This window comes from Callithrix jacchus, chromosome 5 (assembly GCF_049354715.1).
Source record: "Callithrix jacchus isolate 240 chromosome 5, calJac240_pri, whole genome shotgun sequence".
In the NCBI taxonomy this organism is placed as follows: Eukaryota; Metazoa; Chordata; class Mammalia; order Primates; family Cebidae; genus Callithrix; species Callithrix jacchus.
In genome coordinates this window covers 4,176,605-4,199,468 of record NC_133506.1, presented here as the reverse complement: position 1 = coordinate 4,199,468, position 22,864 = coordinate 4,176,605, and the positions used below count along the sequence as shown (strand labels likewise).

The 22,864-nt window shown below is 45.3% G+C and overlaps 1 protein-coding gene and 1 non-coding gene across 6 annotated transcripts in view; both read right to left on the bottom strand.

The window, feature by feature from the left end:
* Nucleotides 1-3,666: 3,666 nt before the first annotated feature.
* The window catches only part of EDEM2 (ER degradation enhancing alpha-mannosidase like protein 2), a 31,384-nt gene continuing 12,186 nt past the window's right edge, over nucleotides 3,667-22,864 (bottom strand). For 2 of the 5 annotated variants that reach the window (XM_054255070.2, XM_002747251.7), the window contains 6 exons: nucleotides 21,992-22,203; nucleotides 19,066-19,207; nucleotides 13,830-13,954; nucleotides 11,475-11,619; nucleotides 6,761-6,882; nucleotides 3,667-4,232 (listed from right to left, as the gene is read on the bottom strand). In XM_054255070.2, coding sequence (XP_054111045.1) covers nucleotides 3,732-4,232; nucleotides 6,761-6,882; nucleotides 11,475-11,619; nucleotides 13,830-13,954; nucleotides 19,066-19,207; nucleotides 21,992-22,203 — 1,247 coding nt within the window. In that variant the 3' untranslated portion in view covers nucleotides 3,667-3,731. Of the gene's footprint in view, nucleotides 4,233-4,638; nucleotides 4,741-4,877; nucleotides 5,066-6,760; nucleotides 6,883-11,474; nucleotides 11,620-13,829; nucleotides 13,955-19,065; nucleotides 19,208-21,991; nucleotides 22,204-22,864 lie in introns of all 5 variants that reach the window. The other 3 variants (XR_013535020.1, XM_054255068.2, XM_078371054.1) reach the window with 3 other exon arrangements.
* On the bottom strand, nucleotides 5,264-5,338 carry LOC118154347 (small nucleolar RNA SNORD56). The gene has a single exon (XR_004744214.1). It is a non-coding gene; the product is annotated as a small nucleolar RNA SNORD56 (small nucleolar RNA).

The window sequence follows — 22,864 nt, the reverse complement described above, 5'->3', positions numbered from 1 at the left end:
AAAAAAAAAAAAGTTACCTCCTGAGCTATTTAGAGAAACAGTTGATTCAGGGTTTCAATAGAAACGAGATCAGCAGAGGTTGGAACAACGTGTAATACCAGAAAGCTAGGATGCTATCAAAGACTACTGGGGTTGTGTTAACAGGACTCAGGGCTAACTTGAAGAGAGGCTTCCACTGGCCATAAATGGGACAATTTGAGCTTTGATAAGAAAATAATTTCAACGAACTGAAAATCATCAAATGAGTTTAAATCCAAGAGTTCACAATACTTAAAAAAAAAAAAAAACAAAGCAAACCTTCATTGTCACCATTGGAGGATGCTAGGGAAACAACGCACTATTCTGGAAAATAAAAAATAAAAGTTAAGAATCAAATATTTGAGGCCGGGCGCGGTGGCTCACGCCTGTAATCCCAGCACTTTGGGAGGCCGAGGCGGGTTGATCACAAGGTCAAGAGATCGAGACCATGTCCAAACCCTGTCTCTACTAAAAAATATAAAAATTAGCTGGGCATGGTGGCACGTGCCTCTAATCCCAGCTACTTGGGAGGCTGAGGCAGGAGAATCGCTTGAACCCAGGAAGAGGAGGTTGCAGTGAGCCGAGATTGCGCCACTGCACTCCGGCCTGGCGCCTGGTGACACAGCGAGACTCTGTCTCAAAAAAAAAAAAAGAATCAAATACTTGAATGAATTGAATAAACTCTACCGCAAGGAATCCAAAGAGTTGATGAGAGAAGTCTTTCTTTAGAGAAGCAGTCTAGCTTGGCCAGGCGCAGTGGCTCATGCCTATATTCCCAGCACTTTGGGAGACTGTGGTAGGTGGATTGCCTGAGGTCGGAAGTTTGAGACCAGCCTGACCAAAAATGGTGAAACCCTGTCTCTACTAAAAATGTAAAATTAGCTGGGTGTGGTGGCGCATGCCTGTAATCCCAGGTACTTGGGAGGCTGAGGCAGGAGAGTTGCTTGAACTCAGAGGTGGAGGTTGCAGTGAGCCAAGATCAAGCCATTGCACTCTGGCCTGGGCACCAAGAACAAAACTTCATCTCCAAAAAAAGAAAAAAAACAGAGAAGTAGTCTAGCCTAATTAAAATTTATTTTGAAACCCCTGTTGAAATAATGAATCTAAGCAATGATCACCAAATGGCTATTAGTAACAGACAAGCAGACATCATGTGTCTCTTGACTGAAAGAAACAACAGTGCTTATGAACCATTCTTAGAGGAAAAAAAAAAAACCAGCCTAGGCAACATGTGGGACCCCAACTAAACAAAAATTTTTAAAATTACCAGGCATGGTGGTGTGAACCTGTACTCCCAGCTGCTTGGGAGGCTGAGGCAGGAGAATCACTTGAGCCTGGGAGGCTGAGGCTGCAGTGAACTGTGATCATGCCACTGGGTGACAGGGTAAGACCCTGTCTCAGAATAAATACACAAATAAAAACAAAAGTAAAAATCCAAATCTGATGATGCCTCTAGGTCTTAATATCAACTTTAAAAAACAGCTATTATAATAAATATCTCAGAGATGCAATTAAAAAAATCCATAATATGGGAAATCTCTAAGGCATACAACTGTTGTCTTAAACAAAGTGCAATGAAAATAGAGGAGGAGTGGGAAGGGAGGGAAGGAGGGAGGCAGGGAGGGAGGGAGAGGGAAAGAACTCCTATAAAAGATACTTCAGAGACATATAATCAAATTTCACATATATAAATCAACCCTATGTGGGTCCTGATTCAAACAAACTATAATACAAAGTTATGAAACAAAACATTTGAACATTAATTGGAGAGGATACCAAGGAATGATTATTGATTTCTACAGGCATACTTTGGAGATGCATTCTGAAATACTTTTAAGAATAAAATATTTGGAATCCCAAATAATCTAGTGTGAATGTAAATGAAATAAGGTTGGCCATGAGTGTACCATCTTTGAAGCTAGTTTGTTGAAACTGGGTGATGAGCATACAAGGGATTGCTGTCCTGTTCTCTCCACTTTTGTTTATATAAAATTTTTACTTGGCCAGGCATGGTGACATGCATCTGTGGTCTCAGCTACTTGGGAGGATCGCTTGAGCCTGGAAGATGGAAGGTTCAGTGAGCTCAGATCACCGCACTTCACTCTAGCCAGGGCGTAAGTGAGATCTTGTCTCTAAATAAATAATAAGATAGAATAAAATAAAATTGTACAGCCTGGCCATACATGGTGGCTCATGCCTCCCAGCACTTTGGGAGGCCAAGGCAGGCAAAATACTTGAGCTCAGGAGTTTGAGATCAGCCTGGGTGATGTGGCAAAACCCCATCTCAACAAAAAATACAAAAATTAGAACAATTAGCCAGGCATGGTGGCATGCTCCTGCTGTCCCAGCTACTTGGGAGGCTTAGGTGGGAGGATCACTTGAGCCCAGGAGGTGAGGGCTTGCAGTGAGCCGTGATTGTGCCACTGCACAGGATGGGCAACAGGGTGAGACCTTGTCTCAAAAAAAAAAAAAAAAAAAAAAAATTTATGACCAGGCACAGTGGTTCATGCCTGTAATCCCAGCACTTTAGGAGGCTAAGGTAGGATTGCTTGAGCCCAGGAATTCCAGACCAGCCTGGGCAACGAAGCAAGACCCCATCTCTAATGTTTACAAAAATGAAAAGAAAAATTTAAAGTTAAAAGAAAATAAAATTTTACATAATTAAGGTTTAAAAGCTCGCCTCCTCAGGGAAGCCTTTTCCACCTACCCTATCTAAAGCAACTTATCTTTCGCCATTATTTTCTAGCACAGCCCCCTATTTTCTTCACAGAACTGATCACAATGTTATTTTATCTACTTACTAGGTTATTTCTTTCTGCTAGAAATTTAATTTCCACAAGAATAAAAACGGTTTGCCTTGTCCACTGCTGAACCTCTGGGGCTGGGACTGGTACACAAAGGTGCCTGCCCAGCACCACGGCTCACTCCTGTAATCCCAATTACTCAGGACGCTGAGATCGGGGGATTGTTTGAGCCCAGGAGTTTGAAATCAGCCTAGGCAACACAGGGAGACCCCACCTCTACAAAACATTTTTTAAAAATCAGGCAAGTCGGAGTGGTGTGTGCCTGTGGTCTCAGCTACTCCAGAGGCTGAGATCGGAGGATCACTTGAGCCTGGGAGGTCGAGGCTGCAGTGAGCCATGATCATGCCACTACAGTCCAACCTTGGTGACAGAGGGAGACCCTGTCTCAAAAGAAAAGAGGTGCTTAATAAATCTTTGTTGCATGGAAGGACAGGTGGATAGATGGGTCAACTAAAAAGCAAGAAGTGGCCAGGTATGGTGGCTCATGCCTGTAATCCCAGCACTTTGGGAGGCTGAGGCAGGCGGATCACCTGAGGTCAGGGGTTCAAGACCAGCCTGGCCAACATGGTGAAACCCTGTTTCTAAAGAAAAAAAAAATTTAAATATGAAAAAAAGAAGCACAGGTTAGAGCAAGAACTAAGAAATACATTTATGACAACACTTTCCCGAAAGACACCAGAAAAGGAAGGGAGATTCAACTATGGACCCTGGGATCTTTGGAGCCCCCGTTTCTCCATCTGCATGAGGAAATTAACTAGATTCACAATTGCCCATAGCCACCAATCCTTTCTTTGAATGAAACCTCATAAAATAGCCCAATATGTAAAACATGACAACCAAAACATGATAGCCAAAAGCAGATTTATTATTTAGTCTCAAAAAAATAAAAATAAAAAAATTATCCAATGGTTACGAGGAGTCTAGGAAAACCTGTCCCAGTAATGCCAATTTGGAGGTGAAGGGCTGACTGGGGCAGCTGAGAAGTGGGACCTTCTGTTTGGCAGGTTTCCTCTCCCTTGCCTGGTCATGGTTTTCAGGTGAGAAGAGTGTTCCTGGCCCTGCTGGGGGTTCCCATGGCCCCGAACTCACAGTCTTCTTCTGAAATTTTGACCTGTTCCGTTTGAGAGAGTAGAATTCCCTCATCAAGTCCTCCACCTCCCACTGCTCTTCTTTCAGCCTCCGGCAGCAGTGCAGGGCGGCAGGGTCAATGGGGTGAGCTTCTGTGTTGAAGATGTACCCCCCAGCCCCCAGGATGCACTCCCCATAGGGGGTGATCACCGCGTCGAAGGTAGAGCCATTGTTGTGGATGAAGTTGGTTGGGTCAAACAAAAGGTAGAGGTATTTCACGGTCTCGGCCAGGAAGAACGACTCCATGCGGTTGTCCAGCTTGTGGTCTCGCAGATCTTTGATCTGACACGTGGGAGAAGGAAGCAAGTTGGAACAGCATCACCATTTGGTAGCAAGGGGCAGACAATCCTTTAAGAGTTCCTGTTCTGCCTCTAAGCAGCTGAGGGCCTGTGAGCAAATCACTGAAACTTTCAGGCCTTCACTCTTTCCCAAGCCACCATCATCTCTCACCTGGATTATCCTGTCGGCTTCCCAGTAGGCTCCCAGCTTCCATCCTTAGCCTTACAGTTTATTTATTTACTTACTTACTTATTTACTATTTTAAAAAGTAGAGATGGAGTTTCACCATGTTGCCCAGCCTGGTCTGGATTATCTCACATCAGTTTCCAAATAGGCTTCCAGCTTTCATCCTTAGCCCTACAGTGTATTTATTTTTGTACTATTTTTAAAAATAGAGATGGGGTCTCACCGTGTTGCCCAGGCTGGTCTCGAAATCCCGGGCTCAAGCAATTCCTCCTGCCTTGGCCTCCCAAAGTGCCAGGATGACAGGGGTGAGACACGCACCCGGCCCCTGCAGTATATTTATACCATAAATCTTCCTGTCGGTTCTCTATTCAACACTTCCTGTGAACCCTCCATTTCATGCAGGATAAAAACGGAAGTCATGACCTGGTCCCTGCTCCCTCCCTCCCTGCCCTCACCTCTTACCTCTCCAAGAGCTCCAGCTGCTGCCTTTCTGTCCTGAGCTAGCACATACTCCTGCCTCGGGTTCTTTGCATCTGTGGTTCTTTCAGCCTGGAGCACTCTGCCTCGTTTTCCTCACAGCTTGCTCCCTCCGTTCCTTCGAGTCTCTGCTCAAAGGCTTCCTCACCAGAAAGGTCTCCAATAACCTTCCCCTATGACAGGACAATATCCTATCTCGTTTATCCAGCCTTTTTGTGACTATAAACATAAAGCTAATTGTCCCTTTTAATGATGGCACAGCATTCCACTGTGAAAATGTATCACCATTTACTTAGCTACCTCCCTGGAAGGGCATTCAGGTGATTCCCAAGTTTTTGTAAGCAACTAATAAGGAGTCTTTTTTTTCCCCTCCATTCAGACCCAAAGTATCGACACTTACTAACTAGATCAACTGCTGTGGATGAAAACCATTGACATTGTTTTAGTAAGGAGTCTTATTTAGAGAATTTCAGCTGAGTTTTCAGGCATGGATGACTAAGATTACTTGCTACAAACATTTATTTTAGCTTCTCAGAATTAGTAATGCTTTTAAACAAAACATTCTCAGTGGACTTTATCTTACATTTAAAAATATGACTCAAATATGGTCTTGACATATCAAGACTACTATTTTCTTGCCCTGTTTGACAAAGGTCAGATGCCTGTTCCCGTCACCATGGAAGACCTCCAAAGGGCTTCACATTCATGGAAATGAGCCCGGCATTCCCAGGAAAACCCCAGTAGGCTTGTCATTTTGGTTTTTCACACAATACAGCATATTAGAAACCAAATCATATCAGGGCTTTATTTTTGCCCCTCCACATGCAGGTCTTCTCTCTTCCCCTACACTTATCTATATTTTACTTATAGAATACAATCACATTATTTTGTAAAATAAGTTTTTTGTTTTTTTTTTAATTCTAATTCAAACATACTCCAAGAGCAAAATAAGTTTTTTGTTGTAGTTTTGAATTCCACACCCCAACCCCAACTCTGTAGGCTTTCCGGGGAGTTTTCTTCCAGACCATTTCCTTCTATATCCGTAATGGTTATTTATATCTTGCCTGCTTGGGTCCTATATGGATGTGAGATAACTCTCACCTTTGACCTTTCAATCTATTCTCCACAGAGCAGCCAGAGCGATCTTTCTAAAACACAAATCAGATCATGTCACTACTCTGCCGTAAATCCTACCAAGGCTTCACATTCCAAGGAGAAAAAAAGCCAAACTCTTTCCTGTGGCTTACACAAAGCCCTGTGTGATCTAGCCCCTGCCTACCTCTGGGACCTCATCTCTTCTCACTTTTCTCCTTGCTTACTCCACTCCAGCCACACTGGCCTTCTGTCTACAGGACACACATTCATGGTTTTTTTCTCATTAAAATGTAAGCTCTGTGAGAGCAGGGTCACTGCTATAACCCTTGGGCTAGCAGAGTGCCTGGCATGTGAAAGACATTCAATAAATATCTGCAAGACTAAGTAGGACTGCTTTGTTAAGGAGTCCCAGGTCTGAATATAGGGCTATGGGACTCTGGATTTCCCTAACAAAACCTTTTACAAAACTCACCTTTTCAAAGTCAACAATTCAAACAGATCAAGGATCTCTGATGTGGGAGGAATGGCAAGGGCCTGGGTCAAGATCCTGAGGAACCAATCTTAGCTCTACCTCTGCTAGCTGTGAGATCTTTAGCAAGGCACTTAGCGTCTCTGTTCTTTGGTCTCCCCATCTGTAAAATACAGGCATAATGTCTATCTCCAAGGTCCCTTCTAATGCCGATACATCAGAACTCCCAAAGCTCTACTCCTGAAGAGGCTTTTTAGCAGCAATGGGAAAACTTCCCAGTTCTTGGGGCCATGAAGACACTTACTGTTGCAAATCCGCACTCCACCTTGCTGATTTTTTCAATGGATTCCACAGCATCTCTTCCAAGTTCTAGGAGGGTGGGATCCCCCGTGGCACGGTAGAGGTACATTGCGCTTTCAATGAGTTCTGCAAAGTCCAAAGCAGACCCTCCTCACTCAGTGGCTGCACAGGGATGGCCTGGGGCCTCTTAGGGCAGTGAGGGACTACTCTCCTCCATAGCTTGTCCATAAGGCCCCAACTAGTAGGAACACAGGATACCTCATCCAATGCTGAATTTCAGAGCCAGTATACCCAAAGCGTGAAGCTCAGCAGAGACCAGCATTCAGGCTGACCAGTGATTCCCACCCTAAGGGAGAGAAAGGTAGCCAGGATCTGGGGTAGAGAAGGTGGCAGAGGCTGTTTCCCATTTCCCAATATCTGTTCCCCGTTTTCTCCTTAGTCGCAGAATTCCAAACTTCAGCTAAACACAGGCTGCCTGGCTGCCAATGCCAGCAATTATTCTAACAGCTAGGTGGGATTAAGGACACCATGGCGAGCCATATAGGCTCAGAACGTGAGAGAAAAAATTTCTATCCTAATTAAGTACTTTTTTTTTTCTGTCACTCAGAGTCTAACCTAATTCTAAAACTCAAAAGAAGAGTAAGAGCCGGGCATCATAAGGCTCTTTCTGAGATAGGATAGGCCAAAAGATGAAGGCTAAGAACCAACAGCAGGCCAGGCACGGTGGTTCATGCCAGTAATTCCACCGCTTTGGGAGGCCAAGGGGAGACGATCGTGTGAGCCCAGGAGTTTGAGGCCAGCCTGGGCAACATAGCGAGATCTTGCCTCTACAAAAAATAAAAATAATTAGCTGGGTGTGGCATGCATCTGTAGTCCCAGCTACTCAGGAGGCTGAGGTAGGGGGATCACTTGAGCCCAGGAGTTTGAGGCTGCAGTGAGGTGTGAGCGAGCCACTGCAGCACGTCAGCCTGGTTGACAGAGTGAGACCTTATCTCAAAGCAAACAAATGAACAAACAACAACAAAAAACACCAAAACATCAGTCTAACAAAGATGTAGTCGTCAGTTCACTATGCCCAGAAGAAAATGATGTTTTGTCTTGCTCAACTGGAACTTGCTGTTAAGACATGAGCTCTATCTTAAGATGAGTGATAGCCAACAGGAATGGGTCCAGATGAGAATATTTATTCTAGAGAAAAGAAAATCCAGGAAAATGTGTTTATTGCTTTCAAATACCTGAAGAACTTTTGTAGACCTGACTTCAAGGGTGACTTCAGCTCAATATGCTTTCTACCTTATCCACCTTTTCTAAGAGAGAAGAACCCCTGTCCCCTTTCTATACCATCGTCTCCCGCAATCTTCTGTTCTGTTTACCCCTGGGCTTGATCAGTGCTTCTCTCCCTTTTGGTTTATTGCTGCAAACTCTAGTTTTTATTTTATTTATTATTATTTTTTGTGACAGACTCTCGCTCTGTCACCCAGGCTGGAGTGCTGTGGTACAATCTCCACTCACTGCAATCTCCACCACCCACATTCAAGCAATTCTCATGCCTCAACCTCCCAAGTAGTTGGGATTACGGTCCTGGCTAATTTTTGTATTTTTAGTGGAGACAGAGTTTCGTCATGTTGGCCAGGCTTGTCTCAAACTCCTGACCTCAAGGCCTGCCTTGGCCTCCTAAAGTGCTGAAATTATAGGCGTGAGTCACTGCACGCACCCAGCCTCTAGTTCTCATTTTAGAGAAAAGGTCTCTGCCTATCTCCCCAGTTCTCTCTTACTTCCTCCTCTTCTCCCCTTACAGACCTCTAGACAATTGCTAATCTAATTGCTCATATTCTAAGGCACAGACTAGGGCACACTCACTGCTAGATGAACACATTCTGTGTGTTCAAAGGCAGAAAAGACAGTGCTCTCACGGGAGGCCTCCTCTTCTTTTTGTTTGTTTTTTTGAGATGGAGTCTCACTCTGTCACCCAGGCTGGAGTGCAGTGGCACGATCTTGGCTCACTGCAACCTCCACCTCCCGGATTCAAGCAATTCTCCTGTCTCAGCCTCCTGAGTAGCTAGGATTGCAGGTGCCCATGACTATGCCTAGCTAATTTTTGTATTTTTAGTAGAGATGGGGTTTTGCCACATTGTCAAGCTGGTCTCGAACTCCTGACCTCAGTTGATTCACCCGCCTTGACCTTCCAAAGTGCTGGGATTACAAACATGAGCCACTGCACCCAGCCCTCTTCTGCTTCTAGCAGCTGCTGGGGCCAGAGCCCCATGCCCAGCCATGGTGCTTCTCTCCTCATGCATGAGTATGTTAGTTACTGCTTCACTCTTTCCTGTGCATCTGACCAACTCTGTAGAGCAGTGGTCCCCAACCTTTTTGGCACCAGGGACCAGTGTCATGGAAGACAATTTTTCCATGAACTAGGGTTGTAGGGGATGGTTTTGGGATAATTCAAGTGCATTACATTTATCGTGTACTTTATATTATTATTACATTGTAATATACAATGAAATAATTATACAATCCACCATAATGTAGAATCATTAAGAGCCCTGAGCTTGTTTTCCTGCAAGCTCATCTAGGGGTGATGGAGATATGGGAGATACTGAGAGATCGTCAGGCATTAGCTTCTGATAAGGAGCATGTAACCTAGATGTCTCAAATGCGCAGTTCACAATACGGTTCTTGCTCCTATGAGCATCTAATGCCACGGCTGACCTGACAGGAGGTGGATCTCAGGCAGCAACTCGAGCGATGAGGAGCGGCTGTAAATACAGATGAAGCTCACTCACTCATGGGCTGCTCACCTCCTGCTGTGTGACCTAGTTTCTTTTTTCTTTGTTTTTTTGAGATGGAGTCTCACTCTGTCACCCAGGCTGGACTGCAGTGGTGCCGTCTCGGCTCACTGCAACCTTCATCTCCTGGGTTCAAGCGATCCTCCTGCCTCAGCCTCCTGAGTAGGTGGGATTACAGGGTGTGCCACCATGCCTGATTAATTTTTTGTATTTTTAGTAGAGATGGGGTTTCACTATGTTGGTCAGGCTGGTCTTGAACTCTTGCCCTCGTGATCTACCCGCCTCAGCCTCCCAAAGCACTGGGATTATTGCCGTGAGCCACTGCACCTGACAAGACCTGGTTTCTAACAGGCTACAGACTGGTATTGGTGCATGGCCTGAGAGTTGGGGATCCCTGCTCTAGAGGGAGGCGACAGCCTGAAGTTTAGATTTGGAATTAGAAGTAAAAGCCTACAGAAGCCTTTAGGCCAGGCTCTGTGCTCCAACACCGCTGATCAGAAACATATGAGAGTATAAGGCTCTGGCCAATCCAGTGAAAGAGTAGTCCTTATCTCCTATTTGTCATTGTTTGGGGTAGAAAGGATGACTCCTGGATTCCTGACAGCGGTGCCTTATTTTTACTTATTTATTTATAAAGGCCAGGCTCCTTGGGTTAAGTTTATATGCCTCTGTGACACATGCAGACAACCTGTCCCTTCCTGGACTTTCCTTTTCTTCTTTTCATTTTTTTTTTTTTTTGAGACAGAATCTCCCTCTGTCACCCAGGCTGGAGTGCAGTGGTGCGATCTCGGCTCACTGCAAGCTCCATCTTCCAGGTTCAAGCAATTCTCCTGTCTTGGCCTCCCAAGTAGCTGGGACTACAGGCATCTGCCACCCTGCCTGACTAATTTTTGTATTTTTAGTAGAGACAGGGTTTAACCATATTGGTGAGGAAGTCTTCAACTCCTGACCTCAGGTAATCTGCCCACCTTGGCCTCTCAAAGTGCTGGGATTACAGGTGTGAGCCACCAGGCCTGGCCTGAGTTTCTGGTTTTAAAAACATGCCATTAGAACAAATACATGGGAAACACCAAGAACAGTGGCCTCTAAGGAGAGAAAAGTGACTAATGTGCTGTTTACTCCCTCTCCTGGTCCCCTCCACACCTCCTACAATAATCACTTGAGTTAGAAGAGGAAGGAAATGGGGTAGGGGAAGGCAGGATAAGCAGAAGCCACTAGGAAGGCCTGTCCCATGGCTAAAAGGCAATTCAGGTGGGAAAGTGAGAAATGTGTAAAAAAATGGGCTCATGGCCCGTTTTAGGGTGAGGGGATGACTATGTGTGCTGACTAAGCTTCCTTCCTTTGTCCCCCTTTTTCTTCCCCTCCTCACAATTTTCAGCTTCCCTGAAGTGAATCAGAGGGCATCGGGGCTAGAAAGGAATATAAGACAGTGTTTCATGTATAGTCCTTTGCTTGATTCTGAGATGTAAAGGGGGAGGTGGAAGAGACTAGGTAATTCCTAAGGCCTGTCCAAAGTTCTAACATTCCATACATGTAAGCATAATTTATCTGACCCACGGCCTAAGGAAGTTTGCCTACACTTCTGGAATCCTGATGGCAGGAGATCAAAAGGAGTCAACCTTGGCCTTTTCCTTCTCACTCATTTCCTGATTTGAAAGAGCATAGGATTTAGTTAGGAGCCTAGCTCCTGCACTTAAGAGCCAGGGGCAAGCCATTTCATCCCACTAGGCCTCAGTTTCCATATCTGAAAACACAAGGATAATTAACTCCTAGTAAGAAAACCACCCAGAGCCACTGGAAGGAACAGAAAGGGGGAAAAACATGAACTTATGAGCAGTTGTGGAGCATGAAGCCTTGTAGAGAGGGTTTGGGGTTTCAGGGACCAGAGCCTGCAGGCAGATGATGACGAGAGCCAGAAATGCTGCTCACCTGGCCGAAGCGGGTAGCCCTCTCGCTTCTCCACTGTATATCCCTGAGGAATGTTGTAGAATTCTGGGAGCCCCCCAAACTGCTTCCATACGGTGTAGTAGTTGAGGAAGGTCCTCATGGCATTGTCAATGTCTCCAATGAGGCTCTGTGGGAGAAAGTGGCTGTCAGGCAGGTAGACAGCAGGCATAAAATCCCAGAGACAGGCCGGGTGCGGTGGCTCACGCCTGTAATCCCAGCACTTTGGGAGGCCGAGGTGGGTGGATCACCTGAGGTCAGGAGTTTGAGACCAGCCTGACCAACATGGAGAAACCCCGTCTCTACTAAAAATACAAAAACTCGCTGGGTGTGGTGGTGCAGGTCTGTAATCCTAGCTACTCAGGAGGCTGAGGCAGAAGAATCACTTGAACCCAAGAGGCAGAAGTTGCGATAAGCCGAGATCACATCACTGCATTCCAGCCCGGGCAACAAGAGTGAAACTCTGTCTAAAAAAAATAAAACCCACAGACAACCTCAAGAAAAGACAAAGTAAAATCTGTGGGGCCAAAAAGGCCTTGAATTAATCCCTGAGTCTGCCAGTTACTCAGTGTGGTGCTGAGCAAGGCACTGGACTTCGCTGAGCCTTATCTATGAGACGTGAAATACACCACCTATCTCATACGTTGTTGGAAGGAACACAGATTGTATATTAAGTCCCTAAATCTTCTGAGTAAATGTCAGCTATTAAGTTTTAGAATTCAGCCAGCTAGTTCAAAATTCTAAGAATAGGGAAAAGTTTGTCCTAAGTCTCACTCCCACACCACACCCCTAACAGATAACCATTTTTGTTTTGGAGACAGGGTCTGGCTCTGTCACCCAGGCTGGAGTGCAATGGCACAGTTATGATTCACTGCAGCCTTGACCTCCTAGGTTTAAGAGATCCTCCTACCTCAGCCTCCCATGTAGCTGGGACCACAGGTACACTCCACAACTCCTGGCTAATTTTTTTATTTTCTGAAGAGATGGGGGGGTTCTCACTTTGTTGCTCGGTTAGCCTCAAACTCCTGGGCTCAAGTGATCTACCTACCTCAGCCTCCCAATGGGCTGGGATTACAAGCATGACCCATTATGCCCTGCCTCAGATAACCATTACTGGTGTCTTGTATAATTTTCCAGAGTTTCTTTATGCATGAGTAGATGTTATTTTCCCAACACTAAAAAATAGCCTTTGGTTTCTTATTAATAGGGATATTAATTATCTCCATATTTTCAGATTCAGAAATTTGGCTTTCAGATATTTTTATTTGACTTGGTTCCAACAACTAATGTGGCAATAAATCTGTATATATGTCACATCAAACAGATGTAAAGTGTTGTATGTAAGGGACATTTTCAGAATTAGGATCTCTGGGTCAAAGTATATATGCATCCATAATTTTACCAGCTATTGCTAAGCAGCCATTACTACTAATGTAATCTAACAAGGAAGCAGGTGACCTTGACATCTTCACTGGATGTCTCATGGACAGAACAAACTTGGCATCTCCTAAACAAATTTCTTGGTTCCCCTGCTTTCCCACAAAGTTGTCTTCCTACTCTGGCCTTTTTCCCTTCTTGGTAAATGACATAATGTCTAGCCGGTTATTCTGGATAGAAATCTGGTGGTCATTTTGTTTTTTTGGTTTTTTTTTTTTGAGGCAGGGTCTCACTCTGTTGCCCAGGCTGCAGTGGTGTGATCATGGTTCACTGCAGCCTTGATCTCCTGGGCTCAAGCAATCCTTTCACTGCAGTCTCTCCTGTAGCTGGGACTACAGGCATGTGCCACCACACTCAGCTAATTTTTGATTTTTTTGTAGAGATGAGGTCTTGCTATGTTGCCCAGGTGGGACTACTTTTTCTTAAAATTTTAAAAAATCTAGATTATAAGAACATTTTGGTACATGCACTGTTTTGGAACACCAAAGGGAGTAGATTAGATGAGCTCTAAGATTCTTCTGGCTGCAACTCTATCAGACCATGTAATGGGAAAATAACAAGATGGCAGAGCGGCATGAGCTGCTTCCCGCCCTTCCTGAGGCCCATTGTCAAGCTCGGACAGAAATGCCCAGTGGAGAAACAGCCGTTGCCAATGGCTGTTCCTGCCCAGACTGGAAATGTATTGTGAACTTTTAAGGACTACGACATTCCATGGCAAACTGGAAGCTCGGTTCCTGACACTCAATTTGGCAGAACTCTAAATCTAATTCATTCTAGGTCTCTCTCCCATCCTCAACCTGTCCCTCCAGAAAGAGTACTCAAGCAACTCACAAAATATCTTATTTGACTTAAACATCAAAATGAGCTTGCTTTGCCAGATCCACATTTTTTGATCATTCCTACCTGAAGACCAGGCCAGTAGGCCTCCAGGGACTGGAAGACTGGCATGGACACAGTCCCCTTGTACATCTGCACCCACAGGTACCAGTCATCGAAGCGGGTGTAGTTCCGGATGGCTTTGTTATACTCTGCAGTTGGGGAGATGAGATCATGGACAAATGAGTGATTAGGGAGAGGCATGGACAAAAGGCAGGCCTGGATAGCAGAAGTGAGGACTTATACTTTTGAAAGAGTGCCAGGATGCAATGAGGCAAGGTGACTAGAAAGGAGCATGGATTCTGGAGTCAAATTTCCAGGCTCAAATTCCTGGATCTTCAGCTCTACCACTTGCTAGCCCTGACCTGGGGCAGGTTTTTCCCTTATAAGCCACAGCCCTATTATCTATAAAATGGGGAAAGTAATTAATATGTTTGGTTGTGTCCCCACCTACATCTCATCTTGAATTGTAGGTCCCATAATTCCCATGTGTTGTAGAAGGGACCTGGTGGGAGATAACTGAATCATGGTGGTGGTCTCCCCCATACAATTCTCGTGGTAGTGAGTAAGTCTCATGAGATCTGATGGTTTTATCAGGGGAAACCCCTTTCACTTGGCTCTCATTCTCTCTTGCCTGCCACCACATAAGATGTGCCTTTCACCTCTGCCATGATTGTGAGGCCTCCCCAGTCATGTGGAACTGTGAGTCCATTAAACTTCTTTTTCTTTATAAATTACCCAGCCTTGACTGTGTCTTTATCAGCAGCATGAAAATGGACTAGCACAGTAATGTTATGCAGCTGTGGGATTTATACAACGAACATTTGCTGAGCACCTACTAGGTACCAAGCACCTATATGGTTGTAAACAAGACAAAGTCCAGCCCTCAGAGAACTTACATTCTAGTGGGAACTTGAATTTATCCCTCTTATCTCTCCCCTAGATTGTAAATCCATGAGACCTGGGACTTTGTTTTGTTCCTTGCAGAATCCCCCACACTAGTACAAGCAATAAACATTTTCTGAATGAACAAAGTATCAAATACACATGCAAATAAATAAGATAACAAGAGTTGTAAGGATGATATGAAGCAGTCCATGTTCGGAGGTTGGCACATGGCTTGCCACATCCATGGTATTCAAGAAGTATTTTTTGAATAAATGAGTATACTAGTCTCCCCTTATTTGAGGGGAATACTTTCCAAGACCCTCAGTGGATGTCTGAAACCATGGACAGTACTAAATCAACTCTGTATACAGTCATGCGCCACATAACAACATACCGGTCAACTCTGAACTGTATGTTTATGTATTTATTATAGTATTCTTTCATCATCATGCCCAGCTAATCTTCAGTAGAGACAGCATTTCACCATGTTGGCCAGGATGGTTTCAATCTCCTGACCTTGTGATATTAGGTCCTGTAAGATTATAATAGAGCAGGCCGGGTGCGGTGGCTCAAGCCTGTAATCCCAGCACTTTGATAGGCCGAGGCGGGTGGATCACGAGGTCGAGAGATCGAGACCAACCTGGTCAACATGGTGAAACCCCGTCTCTACTAAAATACAAAAAATTAGCTGGGCATGGTGGCGCGTGCCTGTAATCCCAGCTACTCAGGAGGCTGAGGCAGGAGAGTTGCCTGAACCCAGGAGGTGGAGGTTGCGGTGAGCCGAGATCGCGCCATTGCACTCCAGCCTGGGTAACAAGAGCGAAACTCCGTCTCAAAAAACAAATCTGTGCTGCCAGTCATAAAAGTATAGCATACACGATTATATACAGTACATGATATTTGATAATAAACAACTAATTATTGGTTTATGTATTTATTATACTATCCTTTCATCATTAGAGTACTCCTTCCACTTATATAGAAAAGGTCAACTGTGAACAGCTTCAGGCAGGTCCTTTGAGGAATTCCAGAAGGCACTGTTATCACAGGAGATGACAGCTCTCTGAGTGTTACTTCCCCGGAAGACCTTCTAGTAGGACAACATGGGGGAGTGGAAGACAGTGACACTGATGATCTTGACCCTGTGTAGGCCTAGGCTAATGCATGTTTGAATCTTAGTTTTTAACAAAAAAGTTTAAAAGGTAAAAACAAAATAAAAGTAGAAAAAAGCTCAGCGAATAAGGATATTAAAAAATATTTCTGAATAGCTATACAATGTGTTTCTTTTTTTTGAGACAGAGTCTTGCTCTGTCTCCAGGCTGGAGTGCAGTGGCACGATCTCAGCTCACTGCAACCTCCACCTCCTGAGTTCAAAACAATTCTCCTGCCTCAACCTCCCAAGTAGCTGGGACTACAGGCACGTGTCACCATGCCCAGCTAATTTTCAGTAGAGACAGCATTTCACCATGTTGGCCAGGATGGTTTCAATCTCCTGACCTTGTGATATGCCCATCTCGGCCTCCCAAAGTGCTGAGATTACAGGCATGAGCCACCATGCCTGGCCATAATGTGTTTTAAGCTGAGAGTTATTACATATGAGTCAAAAGTGTTTAAAAATTTTAAAGTTTATAAAGTAAAAAAGTTACAGTAAGCTAACATTAATCTATTATTGGAGGCCAGGCACGGTGGCTCATGCCTGTAATCCCAGTGCTTTGGGAGGCAGAGGTGGGTGGAGATCACCTGAGGTCAGGAGTTTGTGACCAACCTGGCCAACACGGTGAAACCCCGTCTCTATTAAAAATACAAAAATTAGCCAGGCGTGGTGGTGTGTGCCTGTAGTCCCAGTTACTCAGAAGACTGAGGCAGGAGAATTGCTTGAACCTGGGAGGCGAGGTTGCAGTAAGCCAAGATCACACCACTGCGCTCCAGCCTGGGCGACAGAGGGAGACTCAATTTCAAAAAAAAAAAAAAAAAAAAAATTATTACTGGAGGAAGAAAAAAAAATTTAAATAAATTTAGTGTAGCCTACGTGTATAGTATTTATAGTTTACAGCAGTGTAATGACTCAGGCTTTGGCATTTACTCGCCACTCACTGACTCACCCAGAGCAACTTCCTCTCCTGTAAACTTCACTCATGGTAGGTGGACCACTTTTTATCTTTTACACTGTATTTGTACTGTACTTTTTCTGTGGTTAGATACATAAATCCTTACCATTCTATTACAATTGTCGACAGTATTCAGTAGAGTAACATGCTGTACAGAGTAACATGCTGTCTGTACCCTGGTAGCAATAGGCTACACCACACAGCCTGGTATGCAGTCGGCTATACCCTCTAGGTTTGCTTAAGTACACCCTATGATGTTTGCACATGATGAAATCACCTAATGATGCAATTCTCAGAACGTATCCCTGTCACTAAGCAACGCGTGACTACTGTTTTCCTATACATACATATCTATGAGAAAGTTTAATTCATTAATGTTCAAAAAATTTTTTATTTTTGAGACAGGGTCTTACTCTGTCACTCAGGCTGAAGTGTAGTGGTATGATCATGGCTCACTGCACCCTCGACCTCCCAGGCTTAAGCACTCCTCCACCTTAGTCAGCCTTCCAAGTAGCTGGGACCACAGGCATGCACCACCATGCCCAGCTAATTTTTTTTTTTTTTTTTTTGTAGAGATAAGGTCTCACCATGTTGCCCAGGCCGATCTCAAACTCCTGGGGTCAAGCAATTGTCTTGCAGCAGCCTACCAAAGCGCTGGGATTACAGGCATGAGCCACTGTGCCCAGCCAAAAAAATTTAATTTATAAATTAGGAATGGGAAGAGATGAAGAACAATAACTAATAATAAAACAGAACAATTATAACAATACATGGTATAGAAGTTATGTGAATTTGTCTTTTCGGTAAGAGACAGCAAAGAAATTATCTGAATTTGGTTTCTCAAAATATCTTTTTTTTTTTTTTAGATGGGGTCTTGCTATATTGCCCAGGCTGGTCTCAAACTCCTGGCCTTAAGCAATCCTCCCGCCCAAAGCATTGGGATGACAGGCGTGAGCCACTGTACCCAGCCTCAAAATATTTTATCTGACTGTACTCACCTATTTTCAGACTGCAGTTGACCATGGAAATCAAAACTGGGGATAACAGGGGACTACCACAGCTATAATAATCATAGTCATTAGGTGTTCAACTATTCCTTGATATTGCTAGTGTCTACGGGCCTAGAGGGTAAGATGTATTTATTCAACAGGCATTAATCTATTACCTACCACATGTAAAGCACTGTGGGAAACATAAGATGAATAAGGCATAGATCCTATACTCAATTGGCAGAGCTGTAACTCTGTTTTTTTTTTTTTTTTTTGAGACAGAGTCTTGCTCTGTCACCCAGGCTGGAGTGCAATGGCTTGATCTCTGCTCACTGCAAACTCCACCTCCTGGATTCAAGTGATTCTCCTGACTCAGCCTCCCGAGTAGCTGGGATTACAGGTGCACACCACGATGCCCAGCTAATTTTTTTGTATTTTTAGTAGAGACGGGGTTTCACCATGTTGGCCAGGCTGGTCTTGAACGTCTGATCTCGTGATCCACCCACCTTGGCCTCCCAAAGTGCTGGTATTACAGGCATGAGCCACCACACCTGGCTAAGCTGTAACTATTGATGAAAGCTAACTACAAAAAAGATGTTGAAGGTCCTATATTCTGAAGAAGGATCAAGCTACTTTCTAGGCAAGTGACATTTAAGCTAGGCTTTGAAGGGTGAAAAGAACTTGGCCACAGGAAGATAGGAGAAAAGATATTCTAGGCAAAGAAGACACCATGTGCAATGGCCAGGAGTTAAGAAATCCAGGGCCACACACAGAGAATGCCGCATCCTTCAGTTGGCTCTTGCAAGAAGGCATGAAGTGGTATAGCAGGCATGAAGCAGGCAGCGTAAGTCCACAGTGGCTCTGAATGCAGCCTTGGGTATTCAGAACTGATTCTGCAGGCACTCAGGCTGGGCACGCCTGTAATTCCAGCACTTTGGGAGGCCGAGGCGGGCAGGTCACCTGAGCTCAAGAGTTTGAGACCAGCCTGGCCAACATGATGAAACCCATTTCTACTAAAAATACAAAAATTAGCTGGGTATGGTGGTGTGCACCTGTAGTCCCAGCTACTCAGGAGGCTGGGGCATGAGAATTGCTTGAACCCAGGAGGCAGAGGTTGCAGTGAGCCAAGATTGTGCCACTATAATCCAGCTTGGGAGATAGAGCAAGACTCTGTCTCAAAAAAAAAAAAAAAAAAAAAAAAAAAAAGAAAGTTTATAAACAAACCACACATCAACAAGAAAAATCAGGGGGAAAGCTCCCTTACCCTGCCCTTTTTACCTAGGAACATGGCCATGAGCTTCTCATCCTGAAGCAGGATGGCTCCTTTCACCAAATACTCAAAGTAGGAGTCCACACCAGCCCCGATGCCCGCGTCCTGGGCCACCCACTTGCCAGTGAGCACATCAATGTGGTTGCCGACCTGAGAGAGCAAGAAAGACACATGGTCTCAAGGGGGAGGCCAATGGCCAAAGAAGAATCTACTCACCCCCAACCCTGACTGCGCAGGGAGATGCAAGGTAGGAACCCCAGTGCTTCTTGGGAGACATGCAGACCGTGAGAGGGAAGGGCAAGGCTGGATCATGGCCAGCCTTTCTGTACATCTGTATAGTAGAGATGCATCTCATGCACATTTATCAGGACTTAATTATACACACTGAGCAAAAAATGATTTGGAGTGTTTATGTCCTGTCTGGAGTGTGAGATGGAAGATGAGAATTTGCTGTTCCCACAATCTGTCTAATTTCTCAGCATTAAGCACGTGATTCCTGTATCTGAAGACACTGACGTGCTTTACATATTCCCATAAATTAACTCAAGAAGAACATCCGGGGCCGGGCGTGGTGGCTCAAGCCTGTAATCCCAGCACTTTGGGAGGCCGAGGCGGGTGGATCACGAGGTCGAGAGATCGAGACCAACCTGGTCAACATGGTGAAACCCCATCTCTACTAAAAATACAAAAAATTAGCTGGGCATGGTGGCACGTGCCTGTAATCCCAGCTACTCAGGAGGCTGAGGCAGGAGAATTGCCTGAACCCAGGAGGCGGAGGCTGCAGTGAGCCGAGATCGCGCCATTGCACTCCAGCCTGGGTAACAAGAGCGAAACTCCGTCTCAAAAAAAAAACAAGAAGAACAACCACCAAGAAGACAGAGTGGTTCTAAGGTGAATAGCTGGAGACAGGGACAAAAGGGGACTTCACCAATGTCACTGAGAACCTTTTGTTATATCCTTTGACCTTTTTTTAATTGTTCGGTCTCTGTAGAGACAGCCAAAAATTGCCAATGCTGGCCAAGCACCTTGGGTCACAACTGTAATCCCAGCACTTTGGGAGGCTGAGGCAAAGTGGATCACTTGTGGTCAGGAGTTCAAGACCAGCTTGGCTAACATGACCTCAAGTGACCTCAAGAACCCTATCTCTACTAAAAACACAAAAATTAGCCAGGTATGGTGGTGTGTGTCTATAGTCCCAGCTACTCAGGAGACAGAGAATCACTTGAACCCAGGAGGTGAAGGGTGACAGGGCAAAACTCTGTCTCAAAAATAAATAAAGATATGTACTTTTCATATAGCTTAGACCCTCATGGAAGCCAGTAACTTCAGTTGGTACTCAAAGAAATAGCTAACTATCCTGTGTGAGTTTAGGTTCCCCCAGGAGCACACCCTCAGCAAGGAAGACAGAAAGTAGTTGATTTGAAAGGTGAGTCCCTGTAAACACCAACAGAGGAAAGGGAAAGGGAGGCGGGGCAAAGGAGGCAGCATCGAAGGGGTATGCCAAGAGGCAGGTTTCCACCGTGGGAACTGGAGTTCAATCCTGCTGCGGAGCTCAGGAATTCAGTGTAGAGCTCGAGCCTTGGAGTGATCCCACCCAAGGGGCAGGGAGCTGGAATGCTTATCACCAACTCCCAACGGTATCAGTCACTGGCTACAGAGCTACCCATGGGTAGCATTAAATCTGGGCCTCTTTGCCTGTGGGTCTCCTCTGGTGCCTGGAGCCACTCTGCTTGTCAGCTAAAGACAATCAGAGTGGCTTCAGGCACCAGAGGAGACCCACAGGCAAAGAGGCCCAGGTGATGGCAGCTGGAAGACTGGCCAGTGTACATGGAAATGGTAAGAGTTGAGAGGATATGGGCACAGCACCAACAGAGTCCACTACAGTCCCACTGCTGGAGCAAAACCTGCCTGAGTTAGACTTACTAAGAGATTTATTACAGGTCTCCTCCGGGAGGTTGGGCGCCTGCTTAAGGGATTTTCAAGGGGTCCTCACACAAGCTTCACTTTTCAAGCTGAATTAGCACCAGACTCCGCATAAAATGTGCCTAGACCTGAACGGAGTCTTCCTAAGTCAGTGACTCAGTAAAATTGGTATTAATCCATTAACGTTACTGCAGAAGTAACAGAGGACCAGGGAGGTTGAGTGACTTGCTCAGTGACTTGCTGCAGTTTCGATGCAGCAAGGCCGGGGCTTGAATCCAGTTCTGAGTAAATCCATTGTTACGTCCTGGATGGCTCTGGCTCAATTACTGTTAATCTCATTGGATTATCCCATTTAGAAGCTGAAACTGACCTTAGAGATCATCTGGTCCAAAGTGTGGTCATGGGTTAATGGGACTGGAAGATAAAGGGAGGTTCTGGTGTTAAATAAGTTTGGGAAATGTTAAGCAAAGTTGAATGGATTTCTTCACTAGAAGATTTTAATTCTGCTCATGTGCATTGTGACGCTCCAAAAAAGGGGAGGGATATTGTAATATTCCCCTAACTTAATTGGCCAGGACTTATTTTTTCATGCAACAGCCATTCAGTATCTCTCAGACATGGTGTCCTAAGAAACACAGTTTTATAAATACAGATAGATACTAAAAATGAAGGCCCGATGAGCTGATGATCTAAAGTCACTAAGTGAGTCAGGAGCAGGAAACATATGACCCTCTTCCTAGAAATGAGAATCTCAAGTGGTCATAGCTTAATGCAGCTCCCGCTCCTTACCAGAGAAATGTGCTTTCCCACTCTCTTCCCCACTCCAAACCAAACTTGAATTGGAGGCTTGGTCTATTTTTGGTGTCCTGAGCCCAATCCCTGGGCCACTCCCAAGGTCACCCTGAGTTTTCCTTGGCTTGATTGCAACTTATTGCTCAGAGCCTGGGGCCTCATAAGCAGGGGCCAAGGCGGCAGACTTGACTCAAACAGGAAGGGCAGCTGCGAACCTACCAGCCCGATATCTGACCGGCTCTCCCAGAGGTGCATCAGGGCCACTCTGGCCACATCTTCGAACACGGGGTCACCAGTGAGGCTGCTCAGGGTGGCAAATTCAACAATGAAGGTTCCAATCCCTGCCGTACAGGTGACAGGGGTCTCTCCTGGGTTCACACCATGAAGGAAGTTCACCGTTCCATATGGCATGCCAGTGGGGGTCTGAAAGGCTGAACAATTGGAAAATGATGATCCCAGACGGAAGCAGGGGGACAGGGACGGTTTTGATATATGCCCAAAGCCTGAGACCTTAGCCAGCACTTCTCTCTTACTCCTGGGTGCCCCGCTAGGGTCTGAGACAGAGAAGAGTAATTGTTATAACTGGAGGGCCCTGAACAGCCACCCCGCCCAGATGCTGCCAAACACTGCTCTGCACGACCCTTGGGTTCCCGCCCATGATAAGGGGCATGGAGCAGGCTGTGGTCCACACACACTCACTTTAGCTAGCGTGCTTTAGCTACTTCTATTTATTTTACCCTATGCCTTCCAAGCCCCAGCAGGTAAGTTATTGTGACGCAGGCAAGGTTTAAGCCACAGAAAATGGTGGGGCTGTGGCACAATGACAAGAGTAAGCCCTGTTCAAAGCCATTCATAGACTTTTGACTCATGCCTATAATCCCAGCACTTTGGGAGGCCAAGCAGGAGGATCACTTGAGGCCGGGAGTTCAACACCAGCCTGGCCAACATGGTAAAACCCTGTTTCTACTAAATACACAAAATTAGACAGGCGTGGTGGGGCACACCTGTAATTCCGGCTATTTGGGAGGGAGGCTGAGGCATGAGAATCGTTTGGACCCAGGAGGCAGGGGCTGCAGTGAGCTGAGATTACAC